This window comes from Globicephala melas, chromosome 8 (genome assembly GCF_963455315.2).
Source record: "Globicephala melas chromosome 8, mGloMel1.2, whole genome shotgun sequence".
NCBI lineage: Eukaryota > Metazoa > Chordata > Mammalia > Artiodactyla > Delphinidae > Globicephala > Globicephala melas.
Window position 1 is genome coordinate 331,799 of NC_083321.1, and position 25,757 is coordinate 357,555.

The following is a 25,757-nucleotide window of genomic DNA, read 5'->3' on the forward strand; positions in this document are numbered from 1 at the left end:
CAACCCTGCCAAGACCTTGCTGGGCCCTAGCTTTTTTACTTCCGTTGCAGTTTACAGTTTCGAGGTCTTGTATCCTCTGTGGCAGACGATGAATGAAAGTTGAGAGTTGGCCCCGTATGAGACGTTGGACCGGGCAGGCTTGCTCAGGGCCTGGTGATGGGCAGTCAGGTTCTGGTCCTGGCATAGCTGCCGGTGACCATACCGGAAGGTCTTTTGGTTCCTTAGTGATGGTTGGGATTGCAGGTGCTTTGAGTCCCTGAATTTGAAAAGAGAGGGAAATACTCTTTCTGGTTTAAATTTTTCCCCAGGTTCCCTTAAATCTGAAGGCTCGGCAGGAGCACCACAGTGCTGCGGGCGCTGCCGAAGGCGGCCAGCAGCCGGGGGGCTGTGGGCTTTCCCGCAGAAAGGGCTTCCTGGCCATTGGTCTGGGACATATGAGCAGAGGTGGGGATGGTGGATCTGAGCAGGCGTGTCTGAGCTGGGGCTGCTGGTGGGGCCAGTAGGTGCTAAGCCAGGGTCCCACTCGCACAGTGTTCTGAGTGCAGGGTTCCTTACAGAGGAAGGGGGGGGGGCCGGGGCTTGCTAACGGTGGTCTCTTCCTTCGTGGTCGCACAGCGCTTGCCCTGGAAAGCACCTTCAGAGGCTAGCCGGCTCTTTTCCCTGGGCGCTGCCAGAAGTTACTGTGTACGATGATGCAGGAAGGGAGGGCTGTCGGGAGGCCTGGAGGTTCTCCTCGCAGCTGTGATGGAGAAGCACAGGGCTCTCGGGACTGATCCCCACAGGTGCAGGGACACGGGGAGTCAGTCATCCTGATTCCGGAGTTGGTGTCTCAGGCAAGCCAGACCCCATCGTGGCCGCACTGACCTCCTACAGTTCTCTGAGCCAGGCCCTGCCACTGCCCCTGGCAGGCAGGCCTAGGTCTCAGTCACCAAGGGAGAGGCCAGGGGTTATTTGTTTGTGCTTTTGCGTGTGAATTGTCCCTGGCTGTGCTCTGTCGTCTCTTTGGGGGGTTACATTTTCTGATTTTTTTCCTCGGTAGGTTCCTGGGTGTGAGTATTTACCTCCTTCATAGGCTGTGCTTCTCCAGGGCAGGACCCGTGCTGCACACAGTAGGGGCAGGGTAAGTATGAGAGCAGGTGTCCCAGAATGACAGCTATAGCCAGAGGATAATAGGTCTTCTTACCTGCAATGGGCTGCAGCCCTCATGCTCAGGGGAAAGGTGGACGGACAGTGGCACCATGGTCTGTGCGTCTCCAGCAGAAGACATGGTCAGGACGTGGGTACAGGACAGGGAAGGTCCCTGCTGTGTTGCTGACTCACCAAGAAGTGGGGTGCAGACCCTTAAGTTGAGTAGGACTGTTGCTGATTTTCTTAACCTTGGCATGTTAGGTAGAAGAAAGGTGGTGGCTTTCAGGGGTTAAAAATTTCGGTTGCCTGCTTGCAGTAGAAGCATCATGTGGCAGTTTCATGACATTAACATGCCCTCGCTATTTTAGAAAGCATCGTCCCAGAGTCGGACTTTGTATGGGAAGTGAGGCGTTCTGGGGTCTGAACCTGGCCTCAGCCCCATCAGGGGATCATTCTTTGGGAGCATCTGTACAATGGTGGTAGTGACAGCCCGTTCCCTTGCTTCTGTGATGCATGTGTTATACACAGTGTGTGGCCCACAGCCCACGGGAGAGAAGCCTGCATGTAGGATCCAGGAATGAGAGCCTTTCCTGGCTTCTGGGCACGCTGCTGTCAGCCTAACCCCCTGCGCCTGGTTCTTGCTTTGTGCCTCTGCCTTCCGGTCTTTCCTGTGACCCCTTTCCTTTGACCATGTAGACTGGACTTGGTTGGAAGCACACTGTGCCACCAGGATGGGGGCAGTGTTTCCTCACTGTGTGTCATTGAGGTGTTTCCTCTCGGGGTCACTTGGGAAGTGAGTAGCACTGATGGGAAAGGAGCCCTTATTTGGAGACCAAAGTCAGAGGCCCTGGTGTGGGAGGGTAATTGTGTCCCACTATGTCTGTGAGGTCATTGGTCTAGATCTTCTGTGTTATCCTGGCAGTGGCCTTGCAGAGTAGGCACGACAGGCATCCCCACTTGGAGATCAGGAGCCCAAGAGCAGGTGGACTTGGCAGCCAAGAGGCAGAACCTGACCTCTGCTCCTTGTGGCCCCATGCTGCCCCCGGGCAGTCAGGTGACTTGGCGGTGCCCTGTGGATGCACTGGGGCGAGGTCAGAGGAACGTCAGCTGGTACCTTGGCCTCCCAGCTATAGTGAGGTGCGTGGAGCCTGGGCTGGCCAGCCAGGGCTGAGAGGGAGGTGCCAGGGGAGTGCAGGGAGAGGGCCCTGCTTGGCACCGGGGCCTTCTGGTGACCATCCCCCATTGAAAGCGCTGCTTTGCCTCAGCTTGTGATAAGCCATTTCCTTCAAGCCTGGCCTCGTGGTACCTGGGGAGTGTTGAGGTGTGGTAGGTGCCTGACTGAACAAGAAGGTGGCCAGTCTGAGGCTCAGTTAGGTTCGTTATAAATTGGGATCTGACTTTGAACGTGGCTCTGTAGATAGGAGCCAGTCTCTTTTGTGTGTATGCACAGTTTTGAGCGTATTATATCTCCTGTGCTACGGGTGGACACGTGTCACCAGGACGTGACGTGTAGAGAGTGACTATTGCTCTCGGCAGGGAGCTTTACGTAACGTTTGGGACAGCGGGAAATTACTTGACCCTGGTTTCTTTCAGAGCTGAACTCCAATGTCCAGCAATGGATGACGACAGCCTGGACGAGCTTGTGGACCGAAGCCCGGGGCCCGATGGCCACCCGAGACTCCGTCCTGCCGCCCTGACCAGCGATGCTGGTGAGCCGCCCTCCCGCCGCTCCACACGGAGCTGGGGAGCAAGTGTTCATGCTTTGCTTTTCAAGTGCACAGGCGGCACATTGTTTGGTGTTTATTTTTAATGCAATCAATACAGATGTAAATTGAGCAAAAGATGCTGCTTTTCCCTCCCCACGTCCCCATGCGGCCCCACCCCCCCATCCCTGGGGGCAGCGCTGGGCGCCCTGTGGGCAGGTGTCCTCTGAACACCTCTGTGCATCTTCCAACCTGCCTCAGCCATGACGCTGCCCCCCGGGCCTGTGTTTACCTGTCCATCTAGAAGACAGCAGTGATGCCCACAGTGGGGGCTCTGAGGACGACACGTGCACTGAGCACAGTGATGGCGACGACGAGGAGGGGCACCTGGAAGACGGATCTGGTGAGAACGCTGACGTTCGAGCGGCCCCGCGTGTCCCCTCTCTCGTGACAGGGATTGCTGTTATAAAACGGCCTTGTTGAAGTTGCTGTCTTAACCGCGCTGGCCACCTGGGGCTGTGAACACTGGGGGTGAAACTCCCTAGCACAGCAGTCTGGCAGTCCCCTGCAGTGGGTCTCGTCTTCAGCTGGGAAGCTGGCTCGCATTGATGTAGTTGGGCTGATGGCACAGTGGGTAGGTGTCTTCCTTGGTGGCGGCAGGAGGTTAAAATGCCTGAGAACAGGGAGCAGTGCGAAGGGCGTTGCCAGGGAGAACGCAGGACTGGACCTGCGGGCAGAGCAGGCCCCCAGCCCCTGCTGCAGGGCAGGGGTAGCATGAGCCGAGGTTTGCCGGGACCTAGGACCACCTGACCAGGGAGCCACCTGACCCCAGGGACCACCTGGGCAGGATGGCGGTGCCTCCTGTGGCTCCTTCTCTCGCTGTTGATGGAACCCCTGAGAGAACTGGCAGATGCACGGAATGACTTTATTAAGAAATTCCCAGGATGTTTACATCACTTGACGTTTGTGCCTCTGAACTCCTGCACGGGGAGATAGTGCCGCCTGAGGACCTCACGGCACCTCCTTCCCTGGCCTTCCCGGGCATCCTGGCTGGTACATGTCCTGTGGGGTCCCCAGGCTGGACTGCCTTGTCCCAGCCCCTCAGAGGGAGGTGCGCTCAGCCCCCTCCCCATGTGGCACCGGGCTTTGGAAGCTTGACTTACGGCTCTTTTCCTTCTGACAACAGCCGTCCACTCAGGACGTGTGTGGTCCTGAAGCATCTGCCTAGTCTTTTTATCACAGTCCTTGGACTCCTGTGTTTATGAACTTAGAATGTTTCAGAAAGGTAACCCCTCACGTGTGGGACAGTGCTTGTGAAGGAAGAGCACTGACACAGCACATCAGTGTGAGTTTGCTACCGCGCGTGTGTTGGTGACATATTCTTCCAGAGTTAGATTTTGACTTCTGTGCAGGCACGTGAAGTTCTGTGCTGAGTTTGCAGGTCACGTTGTGGCTCTTCGCTTGTTTCTGCAGATGGGCTTGGGGCTTGGGCACAGGCATGTGGCCTTGACCAGGCTGGAGGCAGAGGACATCAGGTCTTTGTCACTTCATCCCTCGAGCAGAGGTTTGAGGCTCTACTGGAGGCCAGAGGACGGGGGCTGCAGGCTGGAGGGCAGGCGGGAGCCCAGCCGGGGCTCTCTGCCCGAGCTAACTGCCTAGCAGCAGAGACAACGGTGTAAAGGAGCAGTTAGGTCAGGTGATAGATGCCAAGAATGTGTTTATGGGGACATCATGGGAATGGGGAGGCCTCAGCCCCTGTGGGCCTGGGCTGGTGAGGAGAAGCTTCCAGAAAGACACATCTAAGCTGTGATCTGAAGGGCAGGAGGGTTAGCCGGGTAATGGGGGACATGGGCTGGTGGGGAGTGCCGTGCAGGGACAGCTGGCGTAGAGCCCAGTGCCCAGCAGGCCCGCAGGTGATGAGGAGGTGCCCAGTGGTGGGCAGGCACCTGGAGGCTACGGCCATAGCTGATGGGCAGTAAGACTCCACCAGACACCCCTAGTTTTCCGCGCCGGTCAGTGAAACTCACAGGCAAGGAGCGTATCTCTGGCTGGTGAGAATTTAAGAGATCTCAAACGTAGTGTCTTCAAAGGGAGTTACCTGCATCCTTACGGGCCTGGTATCTGCCACGTCCCCCTTCTTTCCGCAGCTCTTTCTACTCATCTTTTTGCTTTTCCTGTGCTAGTGTTGATTCCTGAAAGTCATTTGTTTGTGTCGCTGTTTGCTCAGTTTTCAACTTTAGATAGGTATTATCTGTTCAAGTCTTAGGACGAAACATGAGGACTTGGGACTCTGACCCGCTGCCTCAGCCCGCTCTCCAGGCGGTGCACATGCGTCCTGGTCTGCTCAGCTCGCAGCCCCTCCCTACTCGGCCTCATCTCAGTTGCTCCCAGCTCTTTCCAGTGTGGTCCTGCCCTCCTCGTGTGAGCCGTGCCCTCACCTGCACTGGGTTCCCAGGCGTGCTGTGCTGCCAGCTGCCACGCCGGGCTGGCACCCATGTCTGCACCTCCTTTGGCCTGGTCCTTCGTCTGGTTGGGGCCTGGTCCGGCCGCCCCTGAGACGGGGTGGGGAGGCGGGTGGCCCAGGGTCTTGGCACCTGCCTGTGTCTTTAGCTGCCTCTCCGTTGGTGGTCGCTGCCCCTCAGGCACTTCAAAGGCGTCCTCCGTGGGTGGGACACCGCGGAGGGGTCAGGTGGCCCTCAGATGGCCAGCTCTCTGCCTTCCCTTCAGTTCCTGAGCCTTCTGGAATTCCGGAGGAAGAACCAGATCCTCCAGCCTCCACGCCCTTAGCCAAGCAGGAAGCTGAGCAAAGTCATTCTCCAAAATTTTGTGGACACCAGTTTTGTTAGTTTTCTCTTGGTTTGTAACAGATTGTCATGAACACAGCAGCTGAGAACCGCGTGCTCAGTGGTTCCATGGGTCTGTAGTCCAGACACCGGTGGCTGGTCCTCTGCTTGGTTCTCACCCGACTGACATCAAGGGGTCACAGGGCTGCCGTTCCCGTCTGAGGCTCAGGGTGCTCCCCAAGGTCACGGCTTGTCAGCAGATTTCAGATCCCTGCGGGCATGGGGCTCCAGTCCTGTCTCTGGCCGGCTGCCAGGGGAGGCCGTTGTCACTCAGCTCCTGGGAGTCACCCCTCAGTGGATAGGCCGCAACGTTCTACAACCAGCCAGAGAAAACTACTTTTAAAGAGCTCATTTGGTTATGTTCTAGTTTCCCTTTGCCTTGAGACAGCAGGGTCTCGGGGGTGTGTAAGAACCCTGCCTGCCACACCCCTAGCCTGCTTCTCCTGTCCATGTGAAGTAGCGTTATTTCAGTGGAGTTCAGTGGAGAGAGAAAACTAATGCACCTGTTGACTCTGCCTTGGTGAACTGAAAGTGTCTCCTTCCTTTTCTGCTGGCCTAACCCCAGCTTCAGAAGCTTTCAGAAATTGATCAGGACTGTTGTGGCCAGCTTGCTGGGTTAGGAATTTATGCTCTCTAATCCCTGAAGCAAGAAAAATGAAAGACCTGTAGGAGAGGCCTTTCCTGAGGGCCGTGGCTCACTGACACTGTTTTGAGAAGGGTGTTGACGGCACGTGGCGCCCTCTGGAGGCCACTGCACTGAGCCGAGAGGCGGGCTGGCCCCGGGAGGCTGCCTGCCTCGTGAGGGTTCTGATTCGGCTCCAAGTTGGGGGGGTGGGGCTGGTGTCCCCTGAGCTTGGAAGCAGCTTCGGGTTAAAATGCCCGGTGACATCTGTCCTGGTGGGGCCGCAGGAGCGGGTCTGTCCCTCGTGTGTGGGATTCGGGACCCTGCTCGCCCGAGTGCGGCTGCGGTCTGCATGCCTCCTGTACTCCAGTTTGTGGACTTGTAACATTGCCTCTTTGTCAAGGTTCCGAGGATTCCGAAGAAGACGGCGACGACGTGGACACGTTAGCAGCAGCAGCGGCTACTCGGGGGGTGCTGGAAGCCAGCGGTGCATTTAACTCTGATGATGATTCGGAGAGCTGCCCGATCTGTCTTAATGCTTTCAGGGACCAGGCTGTGGGGACACCCGAGAACTGTGCCCACTACTTCTGCCTCGATTGCATCGTGGAGTGGTCCAAGGTGCGTGGCTTCTCTTCGGGCACTTCCTCCCTTCGGGCTAGCCTCTGTGTGTGTGTGACCCAGCCTCTGGCCGGCCTCTCAAGGGTCTGGGTCTCTGCTCTATAACAGGAGTTGGAGCCCCAGGTGGTGTCCGAGCTTGATCTCTGCTTCGTTCGAGCTCTAGGCCCTCGGGGTGGTCGGTGAAGCTCACTGTGGGGTGATATGCTCGTGGAGCGCTGGATCAGGAGGGTTGTTTATGGGCCGGTGCCCCTCGGGGACCAGAAATCCTTAGTGGCCCAGGGGCAGCCTGCTCAGGCCGAGTTGGCCGGTGCTCACATGCTGAGGGGTCATCTCATAGACCCAGGAAAGCCTGAGTCGTGTGATTAGCAGTAAAAGCACATGGGGTTCACCAGATGGTGCAGTGTTGCAGGGTGAGCTTTAGAAGCACTGCCCCCTCCCTACTTTCTGAACTTTGTGAAAAACCTCAAAGAAGTAATGAGTCAAAGGACGCGTGGCCCACAGCCCCGTGCCTTTCACCGTCCTCGAGGACCAGCGGCCCTGCCTGATTCTATTCCCACCCTCACCAACTCGGACCCCGGGAACGCGGCCGGTCTCGCCGCACTGTGCCTGCCCTTACCCAGCGAGGGTGACAGTAACGGCGTTGCCTCAAGCACCCAGCCTCTTCTCCTCTGCCCCCTGCTTGCTGGCCAGTAACCCAGCTGTCCCGCCACCCCTTGCCCTCCTCTTGTCTTCTTAGCACTGACTGGCCCTCCAAGAGAACCGCTCCACGTGGCAGGGATTTGATTTCTGTCTCTTTTCTTCACTGCTGTATCCCCAGCCGCCTAGCACAGAGCCTAGCCTACACAGGCATTCTGCAAATTAGATTTTTAATGTAAAAGGAAGTCTTGACTTCTAAATGAAATTATTTTCAGATGGTATTAATAGTGAAAGTGATTCTATAAGGTTGAAGTATGATTTTTGTTTCTTACAGAATGCCAATTCCTGTCCAGTTGATCGAACTATATTTAAATGTATTTGTATTCGAGCTCAATTTGGCGGTAAAATCTTGAAGAAGGTAAGTGTAGGCGCCCCCTTTTGTGTATTACATTGGTCCCCATCTCATGGGAAAACATGCCTTCAAAAGGCAAGTTGCTTTCCTGAAGTATTAGTTACGTGTGTTTTAGAAATCGACTAAAAGGCCGTTTGCGGCCATGAACGTGAAACCCGGTGCTGGAGGTGGTGCTGTGTGCCCGGCCAGCCTGGGCTCTGCATGGGAGCGGTTTCCCAGACTTCCTCCTCTCCACTCCCACACGCCTTTTCTGCATCTCCGAGCTTCTCTCCTCTTGAGCCACGGCAGCCACAGCAGGCCGGGAAGGTCAGGGTGTGGACCCCAGCCCTGGGAGAGGGGGCCAGCTCTCTCGGGACCAGACTTGGGAAGGCGCGTGGCAGGAGCATGAGGGCTGGGGACAAGGTGTTTTCCTTGCTCTTAAAAGCGTGCTTTTGCTCACCTGCTGTTTGGGGACTGGGAGGCCTCCATACGTCGTCTTCTGTTGAGGAGCAGCATTAGAAAGACTTGTTGAGGGAGTTCCCTGGTGGCCTAGTGGTTAGGCTTCCTCGCTTTCACTGCCATGGCCTGGGTTCAGTCCTTGGTCGGGGAAGTTCCTGCAAGCCACACGGCTCTGCCAAAAAGAAGAAAAAGAAAGACTCGTAGAGATTTGCCTTACATCTTCTCAGCGAGTCTTATAGCCGCAGATGTGCCTTTTTATTTGCGGAGCCAGGGATGTGTGAGGACTCCGGCTCTGGGTGAGCAGACTTCTCCTGGAGTCTTGGTCGGGGACGGCAGCTCCCGTCCCGTCCTGCTGGTGGAGCCTCCTGTGGCCTGCCCCGGGCGCTTTGCTCTTCTGCCCGAGGTCTCTGGGGAGCGCCGGCATTTTCCCCGCAGGCAAGCTCTGTTTCCTTGAGTGCCTGCCTCTTGAGTCCTTGGCCCCGAGCGCCTCCTGTGTGGGAAGGGGAGGTGGGTGAAGGGCCCACTTACACGCCAGCAGGTCCAATTGGAGGAGATCCGAGAACGGCTCAGACCCAGCACAGAGTCCAGGAGGCCGCGGGAGGGTCCCGAGTCCCTGGCTGGTGCAGGAACAAAGGCAGAGAGTGTGGCTCAGGCGAGTCACCCGTGGGGAAGTGAGCTGCAGAGGCTGTTTCTCAGTGGGACTCATGGGCAGGAGACCGAGGCAGCCTGTTGAGGTGGCTCGGGCTGGCGGCAGCGATGAGGAGTAGCTGTGATCGTCGTGGGGCAGCACATGTTTGAGTGTCATTTGGCAGTCACGTTTCTGTGCTTTGCTTGGTCCTGGGACAGTTCTTGGGGGACGAGAGCCCGGCGCTTCCCTGTTCTCCACCCGCGTGGTCCGTGCAACGTAGCCCTCATGTTTGGCTGTCTCACCTGCCACTCCGCTCTGGAGCCCTTCCGTGGGTCAGACTTTTTCTGTTGAATCGTTTTTTTTCTCAGGGCTAACTACCCTGAGATGGTTAGAAAACATAAAAGTCACTGGTGCTTGTTAATTCAGAAGCTCTGGGCCCATGGAGCCCGTGTGAATCTGCTCTGGGTCCATTGCAAACCGTGATATAAACGGCTCTGGGATTTGGGTCCCTCTTGCCATGTGCTGAGCACGCTGTCCTGTCCCCAGATCCCAGTGGAGAGCGCCAGGCTTGGGGAGGATGAGGATGAAGACCCGACCTTCTGTGGGGTGTGCGGCAGGAGCGACCGGGAGGACCGTCTGCTGCTCTGCGACGGCTGCGACGCTGGGTGAGCCCCTCCCGTTGGGTGCCCTGAGCTCGGCTCAGAGCTGGTCTTGTTGACCCGCTAGAGGGACCTGCCCAGCTGTGTTTGTGCTCAGCGCCACCTGCCCCTCGAGGGTCGTCTGCTGCGTCCTGGGCTCCGCATGCTTCGTCCCCCCCCATCGTTGTTTATATCCTCCACCTGTTTCCAGACGATATCCTGAGGCCGCTTGCAGAGATGTACCTAGTATCTCAGGACGAGGGGGAGAGGCAAGAAATGGGGGCGTGGGCTGGCTGGGCCGGGGGCGGACACGAGCGGGACCCACACTTTGTGCGAGGCCAGGGGCCGGGGCAGCTTCACACGGCAGGACAGTGGGACGCGCTTCCAGCCAGGCTGCCAGCCACCCCTGTGTCCGTGGAGCCCCTTTCATTGTCATTCTGCAACACCATTGGGTCCCCTGCTTCTCGTCAGGCCCTTTCCTTGTGCTGGAGCAGCACAAGCCCTGGAGGACGGGCGCCTGTGGGGCCTGTGCTTGTCCCAATGCAGACACTTCCTGGGCTGCCCACCGGGGCCCACTACCTGCCACCTCCCTGCACTGAGACAGCAGGTCACACTCCCCGGGCCTGGCAGCATCTCCCACCTTCCTCCGAGCCCCGCCCTCGGTGCTCACACAGCTGAGAATGCAATGCGTTCCTCCCTCCTTTCTCACCAGTCTCAGCCTGCATCCGTGTTTGGTGACACGGTTGCCTGACCTTGCTGCTCCTTGCCCCTTTGGAGTCCCGGAAGTTGGCCATGTCTGAGCGGGTCCCCTCTAGCCTGTTGTCGGTCTGGGGCTAGAGGGCAGAAGCAGAGCCTTGGGTGTCCTGCAGACCCGTGTGTCCAGCTCACGGCTCTTGCTGTCACACTCCATGACCGAGTGGGGCCACGGGGGTGGCAGCATTCAGAACGCTGCTCACACGCAGACTGCACCCTTTTCCCCAGTGATGGTGGCTGCTCGGGGCCTGAGAAGGAGGGGCCTGGGACAGCTGGATGCTGCCTGAGAGCCCACACGTGGTGGGAAGGAGAGGCCTGGTACTGGCCGCCACACCCCTTGGCCTGGCCTGGCCCTCGTCACCAGCCTTGCCTTCTTGGCCTGGGTTCCCTGTGCCAGACGAGCTTGTGTGCCTTCCAGTGGCCTTGAGGACGCTGGGGAGCCCTGGATGAGGCTGTTGGAGCTTTCACTCACAAAGCCTCGATTTTCTCTTAAGCTTTTATCCCTTTTTTTTTCTTTTCCTTTTTGCCTTGCTGCATGGCTTGTGGGATCTTAGTTTCCTGACCAGGGATTGAACCCGGGCCCTCAGCAGTGAAAGCACCGAGTCCTAACTACTGGACTGCCAGGGAGTTCCCCCCTTAAGCGTTTTTTTTTTTTTTCTTTTAATATTTATTTATTTATTTTTGGCTGTGTTGGGTCTTCGTTTCTGTGCGAGGGCTTTCTCTAGTTGCGGTGAGTGGGGGCCACTCTTCATCACGGTACGCGGGCCTCTCACTATCGCGGCCTCTCGTGTTGCGGAGCAACAAGGCTCCAGACGCGCAGGCTCAGTAGTTGCGGCTCACGGGCCTAGTTGCTCCGCGGCATGTGGGATCCTCCCAGACCAGGGCTCGAACCCCTGTCCCCTGCATTGGCAGGCAGATTCTCAACCACTGTGCCACCAGGGAAGCCCCCACACACCCTTAAGCTTTTAAATGGAGCCTACAGTCCTTTTTTTTTTTTTAATAGATTTTATCTTTCAGAGCAATTTTAGGTTCATAACAAAATTGAAACATAGCATGCATTTTTTTTTAAATTGAGGTATAATTGGTTTATAGAGTTATATTAGTTTCAGGTGTACAACACAGTGATTCAAAATTTTTATCAGTTATGCTCTATTTAAAGTTATTATAAAATATTGGTTCTACTTCTCTGTGCTGTGCAGTGTATTCTTGTACTTTGTTATATACAGAGTAGCTTGTATCTCTTAATCCCACCCATACCCCTGTCTTGCTCCCCGACTCCCCTCTACTGACTGTTAACCACTACTTTGTTCTCTATATTTGAGTCTGTTTCTGTTTTATTATATACGGTGGTTTGTTTCATTTCTACGTTACACATATAAGCGATAACGTAGAGTATTTGTTTTTCTCTTTTGACTTATTTCACTAAGTGTAACACTCTCCAGGTCCATTCATGTTTTTGCAAATGGCAGAATTGCAGTCTTTTTTATGGCTGAGGGTGTGTGTTTGTGTACACCACATCTTCTTTATCCATTTGTCTGTTCATGGGCACTTGGGTTACTTCCATATCTTGGCTTTTGTGAATAATGCTGTGAACACTGGAGTGCATGTATCTTTTTGAATTAGTGTTTTCATTTTCTTTAGTTAAGTACCCAGGAGTGGAAGTGCTGGATCATATGGTAGTTCTATTTTTAGTTTCTTCAGGAACCTCCATACTGCTCTCCGTGGCAGCTGCACCAATTTACAGTCCCACCAACAGTGCAAGAGACCTCCCTTTTCTGCACATCCTCACCAACATTTGTTATTTGTGGTCTTTTTTTTTTTTTTGCGGTACGCAGGCCTCTCACTGTTGTGGCCTCTCTTGTTGCGGAGCACAGGCTCCGGACACGCAGGCTCAGCTGCCATGGCTCACGGGCCTAGCTGCTCTGTGGCATGTGGGACCTTCCTGGACCGGGGCACAAACCCGTGTCCCCTGCATCGGCAGGCGGACCCTCAACCACTGCGCCACCAGGGAAGCCCTATTTGTGGCCTTTTTGACGAAAACCATTCAGACAGGTGTGATGTGTTGTCTCATTGTGGTTTTGATTTGCATTTCTCTGATGATTAGCAATGTTGAACATCTTTTCATGTGCCTTTTGGCCATCTGTATGTCTTCTTTGGAAAAATGTCTGCGGTCTTTTGCCCATGTTTTAATCACTTTTTTTGATATTGAGTTGTATGAGCTGTTGATATATTTTGGATGTTGATCCCTTGTTGGTCATGTAGTTTGCAAATATTTTCTTCCATTCAGGAAGTCTTTTCGTTTTGTCAGTGTTTCCTTTGCTGTGCAAAAGTTAAGATTTAAAGTTTAATTAGGTCCCATTTGTTTATTTTTGCTTTTATTTCCTTTGCTTTGAGAGACAGCTCCCCAAAAATATTGCTGTGACTTATGTCAAAGAGTGTTTTGTTATTGTTTTCTTTTAGGAGTTTTATAGTTTCCAGTCTTACGTTTAGGTCTTTAATCCATTTTGAGTTTATTGTTGTTTATAGTGTGAGAAAGTATCCTAATTTCATCGTTTTACATGAAGCTGTCCAGCTTTCCCAGCACCACTTATTGGAGAGACTGTCTTTCTTCAATTGTATATTCTTGCCTCCTCTGTTGTAGATTAATTGACCATGTAAGTGTAGGTTTATTTCTGGGCTCTCTTTTCTGTTTCATTTTTCTGTGTGTATGTTTTTGAGCCAGTATTGTACTGTTTTGATTACGGTAGCTTTGTAGCATAGTCTGAAGTCAGGGAGGGTGATACCTCCAGCTCGGTTCTTTCTTGGGATTGCCTTGTCTGAGCCTACAATCCTTGATTATGTTAATTCTTTATATCAGGTTCTGTTTCAGGGAGTTCCCTGGTGGTCCATTGGTTAAGACTCCACATTTCCAGTGCAGGGGGTCAGGTTCAATCCCTAGTCAGGGATCTAAGATCCCACATGCCGCGTGGTGTGGCCAAAAAAAATTGTTTCAATTTTAGTAGTGTTTTGTTTGTTTGTTTGTTTTTGCGGTACGCCGGCCTCTCACTGTTGTGGCCTCTCCCGTTGCGGAGCACAGGCTCCAGACGCACAGGCTCAGCGGCCATGGCTCACGGGCCCAGCCGCTCCACGGCATGTGGGATCTTCCTGGAATGGGGCACAAACCTGTGTCCCCTGCATCAGCAGGCGGACTCTCAACCACTGCGCCACCAGGGAAGCCCCAATTTTAGTAGTTTTAACAGTGACTCGGGGATTTTTGCAACTTCTGCAAAAATATTTTTTGTTGTAAAGTATATTTATAAACTTACTTGTTTTTTTATGTGCTTGAATTTAACAGATAAGACAAGTACATAAAAATTGTGATAGACCTAAAACATTAAAACTGATAAAAAATATAGTGATTCGTATGCTTCTGAATATCCTCACTGCTAATATTTGCCCTTAGCTAAATTTTCTTACAGTTAAGTCTTTCAACTAAAGTCACAAGTCTACAAGTCTAAGATCACTGTTACTCATTTTTCTTTAATAATGGGAGCTGCAACTGAAATTCTTTTTAATATAAATTTATTTATTTGTTTTTATTTTTGGCTGTGTTGGGTCTTGGTTGCTGCGCGTGGATTTTCTCTAGTTGCGGCGAGTGGGGGCTACTCTTTGTTGCAGTGTGCGGGCTTCTCATTGCGGTGGCTTCTCTTGTTGTGGAGCACGGGCTCTAGAGTACAGGCTTCAGTAGTTGTGGCTCGCGGGCTCTAGGGCGCAGGCTCAGCAGTTGTGGCGCACGGGCTTAGTTGCTCTGCAGCATGTGGGATCTTCCCAGACCAGGGCTCGAACCTGTGTCCCCTGCATTGGCAGGCGGATTCTTAACCACTGTGCCACCTGGGAAGCCCTGTTACTCATTTTTAAATGAGTAACTCACAAGCCTGTCCATAGATACATGAATATGCCAGGTTCTTTCACTGGTATATGAAGCAAGGTACAGATTATTTGTGTTTTTTTTTTTTTTTTTTTTTTTCCCGTACGCGGGCCTCTCACTGCTGTGGCCCCTCCCGCTGCGGAGCACAGGCTCCGGACGCGCAGGCCCAGCGGCCATGGCTCACGGGCCCAGCCGCTCCACGGCATGTGGGATCCTCCCAGACCGGGGCACGAACCCCTGTCCCCCGCATCGGCAGGCAGACTCTCAACCACTGCGCCACCAGGGAAGCCCTGTGGGGGGTTTTGCCTTGGTTTTGTTTTTGGCCGTGCTTCGTGGCTTTTGGGATCTTAGTTCCCCGACCAGGGATTGAACCCGGACCCTGGCAGTGAAATTGCCAAGTCCTAACCACTGGACCTCCATGGAGTTCCCCCATTTGTGTTTTATGTAGCGGTATTTATTCTCGAGGGAGGACCTCTCTGTGCCGCATGGCTGTGGCTCTCCCAGTGGGAGGAGGTCATCCTTGTGCTCAAGTGAGCGCTGCAGGCCGGTCCTACTGGGCGATCATGGGGCTGTTCTGGGTTTCAAAGCCGAGTCCAGCCTGGGCTCGGGTGTTCAGTGTGGGCTCGGCGCTGGTTTCCACCTGGCCTGGCTCGGCGCCATCTCGGACACTGGGATGGAGTTTGGAGGGTTCCGGCACCGGCGGCCCACGCCAGCGGTGGCTCCTCCAGCAACTGAAGAGCAGACGCTGTTGGGTGGCGCTGCCGTGCGGGGTGTTAGTTCCTCGGAGACTGGCCTCCCAGGATGGTGGCTGCCACCCCGCCGCCGTCAGGGTCCAGCTGCCGCTCTCTTAGCTCTGTCCCTCCAGATGGTACGTCCCCTGGGGAGAATTTGGCGGCCGTCAGGGTCCCCTTGGAGGGCAGAGATGCCCAGAAGCCTGCGGTGGGGGTCCGTCCACCCAGAATGCCGGTGGGAGAGTGAGAAGACAGGTGTCTGCAGCTCCAAGCGCGCAGGCCCTCTGAGCAGGCGGACTCCCCCTTGGCCTCGGGTGGGGGCATCCAAGTCAGTCCTGGCAGAGCTCATGGTCGGGGAGGGGGCGCTGTGTCGGTCAGGGCCCCGCCCTCATGACTTCACTTAACCTTCATCACCCCCACAGGCCGTCTCCAGGTGCCGTCACGTTGTGGGGTTAGGGCTTCCACACGTGGATTGGGGGGCCACGAGATCACAGCAGGGTGTGTTGTCAGGAGACCTGTCATAGGGCTCGCTTGGCTGGGACAGTGAGGCTGGGGACACCGTCTCGTTTCCTAGGTACCACATGGAGTGTTTGGACCCCCCTCTCCAGGAGGTGCCAGTGGACGAGTGGTTCTGTCCGGAATGTGCTGCCCCCGGGGCCGCCCCTGCTGCGGGTAACACACTGCCCCCCCTCAGGTGGTCCGGACCCTTCCTGTGGGGCCGGCCCCTCGTCCCAGGGAGATCGCGTCCAGCTCTCCAGCAGGGGCGGCTTTCGGTTGCACTCTTTGGGCGGGGCACGGGCTGGAGACAGGGGGTTGGCTGATGGGGGTCTAGGAGCCCAAGCTCCAGGGAGACACCCCCTGTGCCCCGTTTCCCAGAGTCCTCCTACCAGGGCCAGGGCTCAGCGGAGTGCACGTCAGCCCAGGGTGTTTTCTTCCAAGACGCAGGTCCCGTGAGCGAGGAGGAGGTTTCCCTGCTCTTGGCCGACGTAGTGCCCACCACCAGCCGGCTTCAGCCACACGCAGGGAGGACCCGGGCCATCGCCAGGACACGGCAGAGCGAGAGGGTCCGAGCGACGGTGAACCGGAACCGGATCTCCACAGCCAGGAGGATCCAGGTGGGTGCTGGTGGCCTCGCATCCTGGCCATGTGCAGGGAACAAAGCCAAGTGGGCCTGAGGCGGCGGCAGCAGTGGAGAACTGGCCCTGGGGGTGCTGGACAGTCGGGTCCGGCCAGTGGTCGGTGGCCCGGCCCGTGGGTGCATCGTGGAAGCTGCCGGGGGTCCCCTGCCTTGCAGCTGTCACCTGCCAAGGCCGTAGTACTGAACTGAGAGGAGCTGAGAGGACTTCATGGGGAATGTGGTCCCGGGACCCCACCACAGATGCCCACAGTCCCTCCTGGCACCTCCGCCCTCCACTCTGAGGCCCGCAAGCCCTCCTTGTTCTGCATCCTTGCCCGGCCTGCTCCTCGGGAGGCCTTCCCAGACCCCACTTCCCACTGGGCCCTTGGGGAGCCCCCAGCAGCCTGCCTGATGTCTGCTGCTGCCAGGCTGAGGCATCTAGCCTCCCGGGGGCTCAGGGGGCTCCTTGGGGCTCCCTCAAGGGGCCTGAGGCGGCTCCGGCCCCCCTGACCAGCGCCGTCCCGTGCTGTGCAGCACGTCCCGAGGTACCTCATGTCTCCTCTGCTGGACGAGACCATCGAAGCTGTGGCCGCTGGTCTGAGCACAGCTGTGTACCAGCACCCCGGGCCGCGAGCTCCTGCCCGTCGGAGGAGGAAAGCAGGTAGGCCTGGCTCGGTCTCTGGCTTCCAGTGGTGGCTGCCATTCCTGTAGCCTGGTTTCCGCAGACCATCGCGCAGAAGGCCCTGCAGGCCCAGGGGTCTGGGTCTGGTCCTTCCCTCTGAACCCCCCAGGGTGCTGTTTATGCAGCAGCGCCCTGCATGTGCATCAGGGTGACAGAGCCTCCCCGAAGTTGATCGGGGAAGAGTCCCCAAGGACCTTGTGGAAGATTCGCGATGTTTTCTCTAAATTGGGCAACACACAGGTGAAGCCCCATGCCTGGCTTTTCTGGGTGGGAACAGCTAAAATGATTAATTCAGTGTCTTTGCTGGTTTGGGCGCTGTTCACGTTTTCTAGTCCTTTTCTGTGTTAGTCTCGGTAATTTTGTCCCAGTAAGTTCCATTTTTCTTTGGTAGTCGACATCCCTGCCTGGGGAGAAGCTTTCACCCCAGTTTAACATCCTCGGCGATTTCTGGGTCTGTGCTCCATTTATATTCGTGGGTTGGAATTCTCCAAAGAAGAGCTTTCCTTTTTCTCCTCGACTATTCATTTGAACCAGTAGATGTGGTTTCCTGTTTCTTTCAGCGGGTTGCAATCTCTGGTCTTTTAAAGATCAGCATTATTGAGACATGCGTTTTCTGTGATGAGCACACCCACTCTGGGCATATGGTTCCCGGTGAGACCGACGAGGCTTCCAGCCGCTGCCCCCGCTCCCCAGGCAGCCCCTCCAGGCACCTGCCGTCCTGTCGTCGGCGCTAGCTGTGCCATCCTCGGTTCTCACTCATGAGGTCTTGAGTGTGTGCTCTGGTTTGTCGCGCAGCAGAGGGATTGGGGGCCTGTGTAGCGGGTGTCCGGGGTTAATTTCTGTTCATTGGTGAGGAGCGTGCCACGGCGCGAGCCACCCCAGCTTGTCCAGCTGCCTGTGCCGGGCGTTTGGGTTGGTTCTGTAACGAAGCTGCTGTGAGTATCTTTCCTGCGGGCAGGTGATTCCGCTGCTCTGGGTCGGCAGAGAGCGGTAGACTAGTTGGTGCAACCAGTGAACGTGTGTTGGAGGTGACTCACCCCCTGCACTCCCATCAGCAGTGTGTGCGTTGTAGCTGCGCCGCGTTCTTGCCCACGCTCGTCCTCCCCACCCCCAGCGGGCGTGTGTGTGTCAGGTTCCGCTGCCCTGCGTGGCCCCGCCAGGTGCCGAGCGCATATGTGCTCCCGGAGAGCCCTCACCCCCGAAGAGCTGAGCACAGAGAAGACACCCGAGGGCCGCCGGCGGGCGGTCCTGGTTCGCAACCCCGTGTAGTGGATGGAGCCAGGAGCTGTACCCCGAGGTCACGCTGATCACTGCCTTGAAGTTCAGGATGAGAGAGGTTTTGCTTCTCGTATTTTCTGTCTGGATCTCCTCTCATGTCCAGGGTCTCACTTCTCAGTCCCAGCAGTTGCTCCCTTGCATTTCACAGACCCGTCCCAGGATAAGAGCTGGAGGTGCTGCAGCTCCTGGAGAGACGGGCTCACTTCTCCCTTTGTCCCGAGTGGCCCCCACGCTTGGCTGTTACATCTTTGCCGTGAATATTTCACACTTCTTTAAAAAAAAATTATTTATTTAATTAATTTATTGGCAGCTTTGGGTCTTCATTGCTGCGCGCGGGCTTTCTCTAGTTGTGGCGAGCGGAGGCTACTCTTTGTTGCGGTGCGCAGGCTTCTCATTGCGGTGGCTTCTCTTGTTGCGGAGCACGGGCTCTAGGCGCGCGGGCTTCAGTAGTTGTGGCTCACGGGCTCTAGAGAGCAGGCTCAGTAGTTGTGGCGCACAGGCTTAGTTGCTCCGCGGCATGTGGGATCTTCCCGGACCAGGGCTCGAACCCTGGTCCCCTGCATTGGCAGGCAGATTCTTAACCACTGCACCACCAGAGAAGCCCAATGTTTCGCACTTTTTACAGACGTAGTCACACTGTGGAAGCGCAGGGAGACCGGAACAGCACCCTGTGACCGTCTTGCCATGGCCTGGCGACTCCTGGCCGGGGCTGCTTCGTCTCTCTCCACCCCCTCCCCCTCTGTTATTTTGAAGCAGATCCTCATTTTACCTCTGAGTGTCTCACAGTATGTTTCTGGAAGAGGGAGTCTCTCTTTTGATTTAACAATGAGGCCGTTGTTACACCCAAGGAGATGAGCCATAATCGCGCAGCACGGTGGAATGGCTGGTCGGTGTTGAAAGTTCTAATTGTGTCACAAATTGTGATGGAATTTAAAAAATAGTTTACTTGCATCTCGAGCCAAAGGAGGTCTGTGCTGCACTAGTGGCTGCCTGTTAAGTGTCTCTGTGTCCTCTTGACTGGGGTTGATGCGGGGTCTCCTATCCTGGCGCATCCCTCGCGGGCAGGTCTCACCTGCTCCGGCTGGGCGGCTGGAGCCCCGAGGCTGGCTCAGGTGCAGGTGGGCGTTTCATTGGGTTGGTGGGGTGTTTGAAGGGTTGCTTGGGTTGGGGTTGGGGGTCCTCCCAGCGGGCAGCTCCGCCAGGCTCTCTGTTCACAGTCAGGCAGCCCCGGGGCTCAGGTCTCAGATCCATGAAGTGACGGAGGAGGTGAAGGAGAGGCTTCCTCCTGACGGGCTGCTTCCAGGAGTGCAGTTTCCGTGGACAGCACGGGCTCGCTGGCGCCTCCGTCTGTTTCCTTTGTTGAGCAGTTCTCAGAACCCCCGAGCTGCTTGTAGCATCCTTCAGTGGAGATCAGGTAGGGCTTTTAGCTTCATCGCGAGATCACAGATTCAAGTGTAGCGGAAGTGCTTTAACAGCACACGTCTTCTCGGAACCTGCTGTTTCTGTGCTGGGGTTCCTGAGAGTTCGGGGGTGCTGGAGCATCACAGAACTAGGGCGCCCTGTGGCTGCCATGGCTCGTCCCCAGTCAGCCCGTAGCGCCCCAGGGTGGCTGAGGGGGACGGAACGCTGCTGGGTTTGCAATGTAATCCTCAGGATACGTTTTACTGGACACGTACCGTGAGGTCGTCTGTTTCCAGGCCTCTGGGAGAGTGCTTCTCCGGGGTGAGACCACCAAGTGGATACAGAGCTGGGAGCCAGTGTTTCTTTTACTTTTGATTATTAGGGTTTGTGTTTTCTAATTTAATTTTGTTTCATAATTGTGTAAAATAATCTGCTGGTTCTAATAATGAGGTCTACAAATCAAAGTAGGCTCAGACCTACTCTGTTTCTGCTTTGCACTGCCTTCCCCCTCCCCTCCTCTGTGGCGAAGTATGTAAAACCCTATAACAAGAAAAAATAAAAAGAGGAAGGCCCCAGGCCGGGATGGACAGTTGTCATCCGCTGGGTCTTGGGGGGGGACACCTGGGGTGGGGCGCACAGTGAAGTGTGTGCTGTCAATGTGCTCTTTGTAGGAAGACGGAGGAAAGCGTCGGGAAGAAAGAAAACCCAGCCCAGATCATCTGTGAAGAGCAGGAGCTCGGGGACGAGGTCCAGGAAACGCCAGGGCCGCGCGAAGAAGAGTAAAGGGAAGAAGATAAAGGTGGCGTCGGATGGGGGATCACGCTGGGCGAGCTTCAGTCCTGTGTGTGGGTAGATAGTGGGAGTCGTAGAAGGACCCTTTTTTTATAATTACTTAGAGGTTCACAGATAAATAGGCACGTTTCTGCAGCACGGACTGAAGGTGGGGCTGAGACAAGATGTGTTCTGGGCCCCGCAGAGCGGCTCCTGGGACCGCGGGGGGCGCGTCAGGGCGCGTGTTCCCTGGGGTGCCGGCAGCCGGTGTGAGCCGGGTGGGGCGAGGCCCAGGCGGGGCCCTCGCGTGATGAGTGCGCGTGGCCCTCAGGCTGCAGGCCTGGCTGCGCGGTCGGCCGTGTTCGGTGCTGCGGGTTCCTAGTTGGAATGGAGGCTGCAGATTTCAGCCCTGTGGGTCAGTGTTTCTCCCTCTGTCCCCTGGGTTCAGAATGAAGCCACAGCTCGTTCCCGCATCGCACGGACGCTGGGCCTCCGCAGGCCAGCCCATGGAGCCTGCATCCCCTCGGTGTACAAGCCTGCAGACCCCTCTCTGGGGCTGATGCGTGCAGACATCGGGGCAGCCTCTCTCTCCCTGTTTGGAGACCCTTATGAGCTGGACCCCTTCGACAGGTGACTGCAGAGGGGGAGCTGGGGGGGCTCACTCTTTTCCTAGGCCCGTGGGCATGTCGCTCCTGGTGGAGGCATGGCTCACCCTCAGAATTCGCATTTGTGAAATTCCTGCTTCCGAGTTGTTCTCAGAATTCTGTACCTACTCGTCCCCTAATTTGGAGAAAGATCTAACTCACACGCCTGTCCCCCACCCCGTCCCCGCTCAGAGACTCGGGCAGCTGCTGACAGAAAACCGCTGCACGGGGCCTGGGTTCATTGTTGAGTCACGAGGGCTGCCGTGGGGGTAGTGCTGAGCCCACCTGTGCCACGCGCTGCTGAGAGGTTGGGGGGTGGCTCCCTGGGCCTCGATGTGCAGGGTCACCCCGTGCCCTTTGGCATGTGTCCTCCTCCAGCAGTGAAGAGGCATCTCCGAGCCCTGCTTCCCCTCTGAGCGTCAAGAGGAGGATCCTGTCCCGGTCAGCCCTGCGGTCGCACCAGCCTGTGGCCAGGCCCGTCTCCATGGGGCTCTCCAGGTGTGTCCTGGGGGACAGGATGGCCAGGGCGGTGGTGCGGGGTGGGTCCCCAGGCGTACAAGGACCGCAGGCTCCATGTTGGGCTGGCGCTCTGCCACCTGGCACCCACGGCCTCTCCTGTGGCCTGTCCTCTGGCTCTTGGTTGAGGAAGTGCTGCGGCCAGTCCCAAGCCAAGGGCACAGGGATGAGGTGACAACCCCAGAGGCTGCCTCCGTGTGCCTAGCTCTGCTGCAGAACCCACAGCAGGGAGGGGCCGGGCAGGGAGCCAAGCTTTTTCTCTGTTTGACCCTCCAAAAGAAAGACTTAACCAACTCTACCAGTCGGCGTTGCTCACGAGCTCCTGCCTGTCAGTGAGTGGAGCCGGGGCCAAAGCCTCGGACGACTCCACCCCCCCCACCCCATCTTCCTTTAGTCCGAGCTGCCGGGTGGGTCTCACCCCACCCCTCGGGAACACTGCCTGCTGCCTGGGTGTGGAGGCGCGTGGGCAGGAGGGCCATGACCGCTGGGCCTGCCCCGGGTCTGCCCTGCAGGAGGAGCGCTCCCGCCATGGCGCCCCAGCCGGAAGTGGATGCGGACCCCGGCCCTGACCTGCTGGGAAGCATCCTGTCGGGCCAGAGCTTCCTGATGATGAACGGCGCCGACATCGTCATCCACCGCGATGGCTCCCTCAGCGCCAAGAGGGCAGGTGAGGAGCCTCTGCGCACGGCCCGCCGTCCCCACCTCTGCGCGCCTGGAGATGGGGACACGCGTTCCTCCAGGGACAGTCGTGTGGTGTGACCCAGCGGTTCTAGGGTTTGCTTCCGAGTGTAGGTGAGGGTGCTGAGGGACTGAAGATGCCTGTCCCATCGCTTTCTGATAACACATCTGTTGGGGGAGTTACCAGGCAGCCCACAGGCCCTCCTTGCTGTCAGCAGCTGCCGTCTGTTCTCACAGCCCCAGGAACCAGCGTGGAGCCCTCTCCACGGATCTGGGCCCCAGCGGGATTCGGGCCTGGGGGGATCTGGCCATGGAGGGCAGGGTAGGCTGCATGGGCGTGGTCATTGGTAGACTGGGGTGCTACCCTGTTTTCAAGTGTCCATCACGGGCTCAGGCTCCTTCTGATCCACAGATAGCGTGAAGATAGTGTATGAAGCAGAAGGGGCTGGTGGGCAGCAGCAGAGCGAGCCTCCAGCCCCGTCCCTGTGCCCTGTAACCGTTGGGAGTGTTCTGAGGGTGTTCTGAGAAGGGTGGGGCTTTTTAAGGATGGGGGTGGGGACTGATGGCTGTTTGCCTTTTGTCTTTTAGCGCCAGTTTCTTTTCAGCGAAACTCAGTTGGTCCATCCAGAGGGGCAGAAGGCGCCGGGTCTGGGGCCTGCCTGCAGCCCAGAGAGACTCAGTCAGGAAGCGGGCCAGAGAGCTTGGGGTCCAGCTGTCCAGGCAGGGCTACCCCAGGCACACCCCCGGCCCCGCCCACCCCCGCCCATGTCCCTGCGCTCACGTTGGGGGCAGCTGTGAGACTGGACTCCTTGGTGACCCTTCAGTCAGGCCAGGCTCAGACCTTGTCCAGCGTGAGCGGACCCAGCTTAAAACAAAGTGACGGCCCCCGATTTAACGGCGACAGCAAGCACCCTCCGCCTCTTAGGTCTGTGTCATTGAAGACCTCGAATGGTAGCTCTAACTCGCCTTCCGAGAGCACGGTGCTGGGACAGGCCCCGAGACCAGCTCCCAGGAGGACGGACATCTCCGAGCTCCCCAGGATACCAAAGATCAGGAGAGACGACAGGCGGGTGGGCGAGGTCCCTGCCGGCGGGCAGAGAGTCGAGATTCCCAGCTCCTGCATCAGCCGGCTGACGGGCAGGGAGGGCCCCGGGCAGCCTGGCTGTGGCGCCAGGGCGGAGGGTGAGCCCAGCAGCAGGGGCGCTCAGGAGCCCAGCACGCGCTCGGGGGGCGGTCCCCAGCCCCCTGCCCCGCTGGGCCCCTCCCGGGGGAAGGGTGTCGGCTCCACCTTCGAGAGCTTCAGGATCAACATTCCTGGGAACACAGCCCATTCCGGCAGAGTCCTCAGCCCCGGCTTCTGCAACACGTTCCGGCCTGTGGACAGCAAGGTGCAGAGAAGAGAGAGCCCTGTGCCCCTCTTCTCCGTCAGGAAGACGAAGCAGCTCAAGAGCGAGATCTATGACCCCTTCAACCCCACGGGCTCTGACTCCAGCTCGGCCAGCAGCAGCCCCGAGCACCCGGGCTCTGGCCTCCTGCCCTCTGAGATCACGCGCACCATCTCCATTGACAGCCCCAAGGCCCCCGTGCTGCCGCCCGTGCGCTGCGTCACCTCCTACACGGTGCAGACCGGCATGGGGAAGGAGCCCGAGCCCCCCCAGGGGCCCTGCGGCCTGCCCGAGCTCCAGGGCGAGGAGGAGCCCGTGGCACAAGCACAGAGGCCGTCCCCGCCAGAGCCCTGGGGGGACGAGGACCCACCACCCCGCATCTCCTTCTTTGGCTCAGAGGGGCGGACGGTGACTTGTGTGACTGCGGTGGAGCCGGACGCCCCACCCAGTCCGGACGCCCTGCCCGTGACCACCCACAGGGTCGTGGAGCTGCGGTCCCCCACCCGTTCCCGCTCCAGGTCCAGCTCCCGCGGTGGGAAGAAAGCCCAGAGGCCGAGGGTCGCCACCAGGGAGCACCGGAGGGCCCGCTCAGGGTCCCGCTCGTCGCACTCGGGGGACAGGAGCTCGCGGTCTGCGTCGCCACCGGCAGGTGAGGACCAGGCCAAGAGGCACCGGCCCAAGGCCCGGGATCGGAGGTCTTCCAGCGACCGCTCCAGCAGCCGCGAGCGCACCAAGCGGAGGAAGGCCAAGGACAAGAGCAGGGAGAGAAGGAGGGGCTCCTGGGGCCGAGGCCGGCGGAGGTCCCGCTCCCGCTCCGGCAGCCCCGGCAGCTCCTCCCACGAGCATCGCGAGGGCAGGAGGAAGAAGAGGCGGAGGTCGGGGTCCCGGTCTCGGGGGAGGGAGTGCTCACCCCACAGCAGCCTGGAGAGAGCCCGGAGGCCCAGGCACCCCCGGGAGAGGAGGGAGCGGCCCGACAGGGAGAGTGCCGCGCGGCTCCGAGACAGGCGAGGCTCCTGGGAGAGGAGGCGGCGTAGGTCCAGGTCACCCAGCCCCGAGCACAGGCCCCGGGAGCACCGGCGGCCTCGGTCCCGTGAGAAGCGCCCACGGCCCCGCCCCCGCTCCCCGGAGAGGAAGTTGGCTCCGAAAGAGGCTTCTCCGGCACCCCTTCCCCAGGGGGAGCCCAGGCCGGACAGGGAGCCCCCGGCCAGGCCCCTGGCCTTGGCAGGAACAGACGCCTTGCTGGAGGGGTCCGAGGCCGACAAGCCCCCCACAAAGGTCCCCCCAGTCCTGGAGGTGCCAGCCGAGTACCCCCCTGAGGATCTGGATTACGGTGACTCCGTGGAGGCGGGGCACCTCTTCGAGGACTTTTCGAACGAAGCCATCTTCATGCAGCTTGATGACATGAGCTCCCCGCCCTCCCCGGAGAGCACGGACTCCTCCCCAGAGCGAGGCCTCTTGCCCAAGCCCACTGGGCCCCCGGCTGGCCAGCAGCATGACGCTGGCCTGGCCGTGGCCATCATCCGCAGGGAGGTGTCTCGGATCCACGGTGAAGATGTGGCGCAGCCCCTGCCCAGGATGGAGGGCCCTCGAGAGGAGCACTTGCTCCAGCAGGACGCGGCCGAGGCAGCCACAGCTCCCTGCGCTCTGGGAGGCCAAGCCATGGGCGGGGCGCCTGCAGGGAAGGAGGAGGGTCCCTCTCAGAACCCCCTGCTGCGGGTTAAGGCACTGGTGAAGAGAGTCACCTGGGACCTCCAGGAGGTGGAGAGCGGTGCCCCGGCTGAGGACAGAGGCCTGCGTGAGTAGGCGCTTGGGCGGGGTGGGGCAATGGGGTGGGATACGAGGATGGCTCAGAGCGACCACCACGGAGTCTTCTCCCTGGATGGCTCACGGGCCTCCTTGGTCATGCAGGGAGATGGCCACGGCCTGACCTGTGGTCCTTGCTGCTGGGATGCTTTTCTGGAATTTTCCAGCCAGGAAACAGCCTTCTGGCGTGGCCACAGAGCACCCACCCCCCTGTGTTGGCCCTCAGGGACGCCGCTTCACAGGCCGCAGAAGCCCCGGGAAACCGAGGACGCGGGCCCCGTGGCTGCGTTCCAGCAGGCTCCCTTCTCTGAGCCCCCTCCCCCTGGTTATGTGCTTCCAGAGCCTGGCTTTCCTGATGCTGACCCTTCTCAGGTGGGCGCCTGGCCTGCAGGGATGTGGCGTTGGGCTCAGGCCACTCAAGCTGG

The 25,757-nt window shown here is 57.9% G+C and overlaps 1 protein-coding gene across 12 annotated transcripts in view; it reads left to right on the forward strand.

The window, feature by feature from the left end:
• The window catches only part of PHRF1 (PHD and ring finger domains 1), a 28,191-nt gene that overhangs the window by 1,011 nt on the left and 1,423 nt on the right, over positions 1-25,757 (forward strand). For 2 of the 12 annotated variants that reach the window (XR_009564721.1, XR_009564722.1), the window contains exons 2-16: positions 1,040-1,120; positions 2,722-2,837; positions 3,136-3,234; positions 6,700-6,914; positions 7,885-7,968; positions 9,575-9,693; positions 15,632-15,729; positions 15,997-16,172; positions 16,709-16,835; positions 20,207-20,334; positions 20,755-20,936; positions 21,329-21,448; positions 21,979-22,133; positions 22,733-25,324; positions 25,438-25,704. Coding sequence is in view for 10 of the 12 variants with exons in the window: in XM_030850928.2 (XP_030706788.1) it covers positions 2,744-2,837; positions 3,136-3,234; positions 6,700-6,914; positions 7,885-7,968; positions 9,575-9,693; positions 15,632-15,729; positions 15,997-16,172; positions 16,709-16,835; positions 20,207-20,334; positions 20,755-20,936; positions 21,329-21,448; positions 21,979-22,133; positions 22,733-25,324; positions 25,500-25,704 (4,394 nt within the window). In the remaining 2 variants the exon portion in view is untranslated. The other 10 variants (XM_030850913.2, XM_030850917.2, XM_030850928.2 and 7 more) reach the window with 8 other exon arrangements.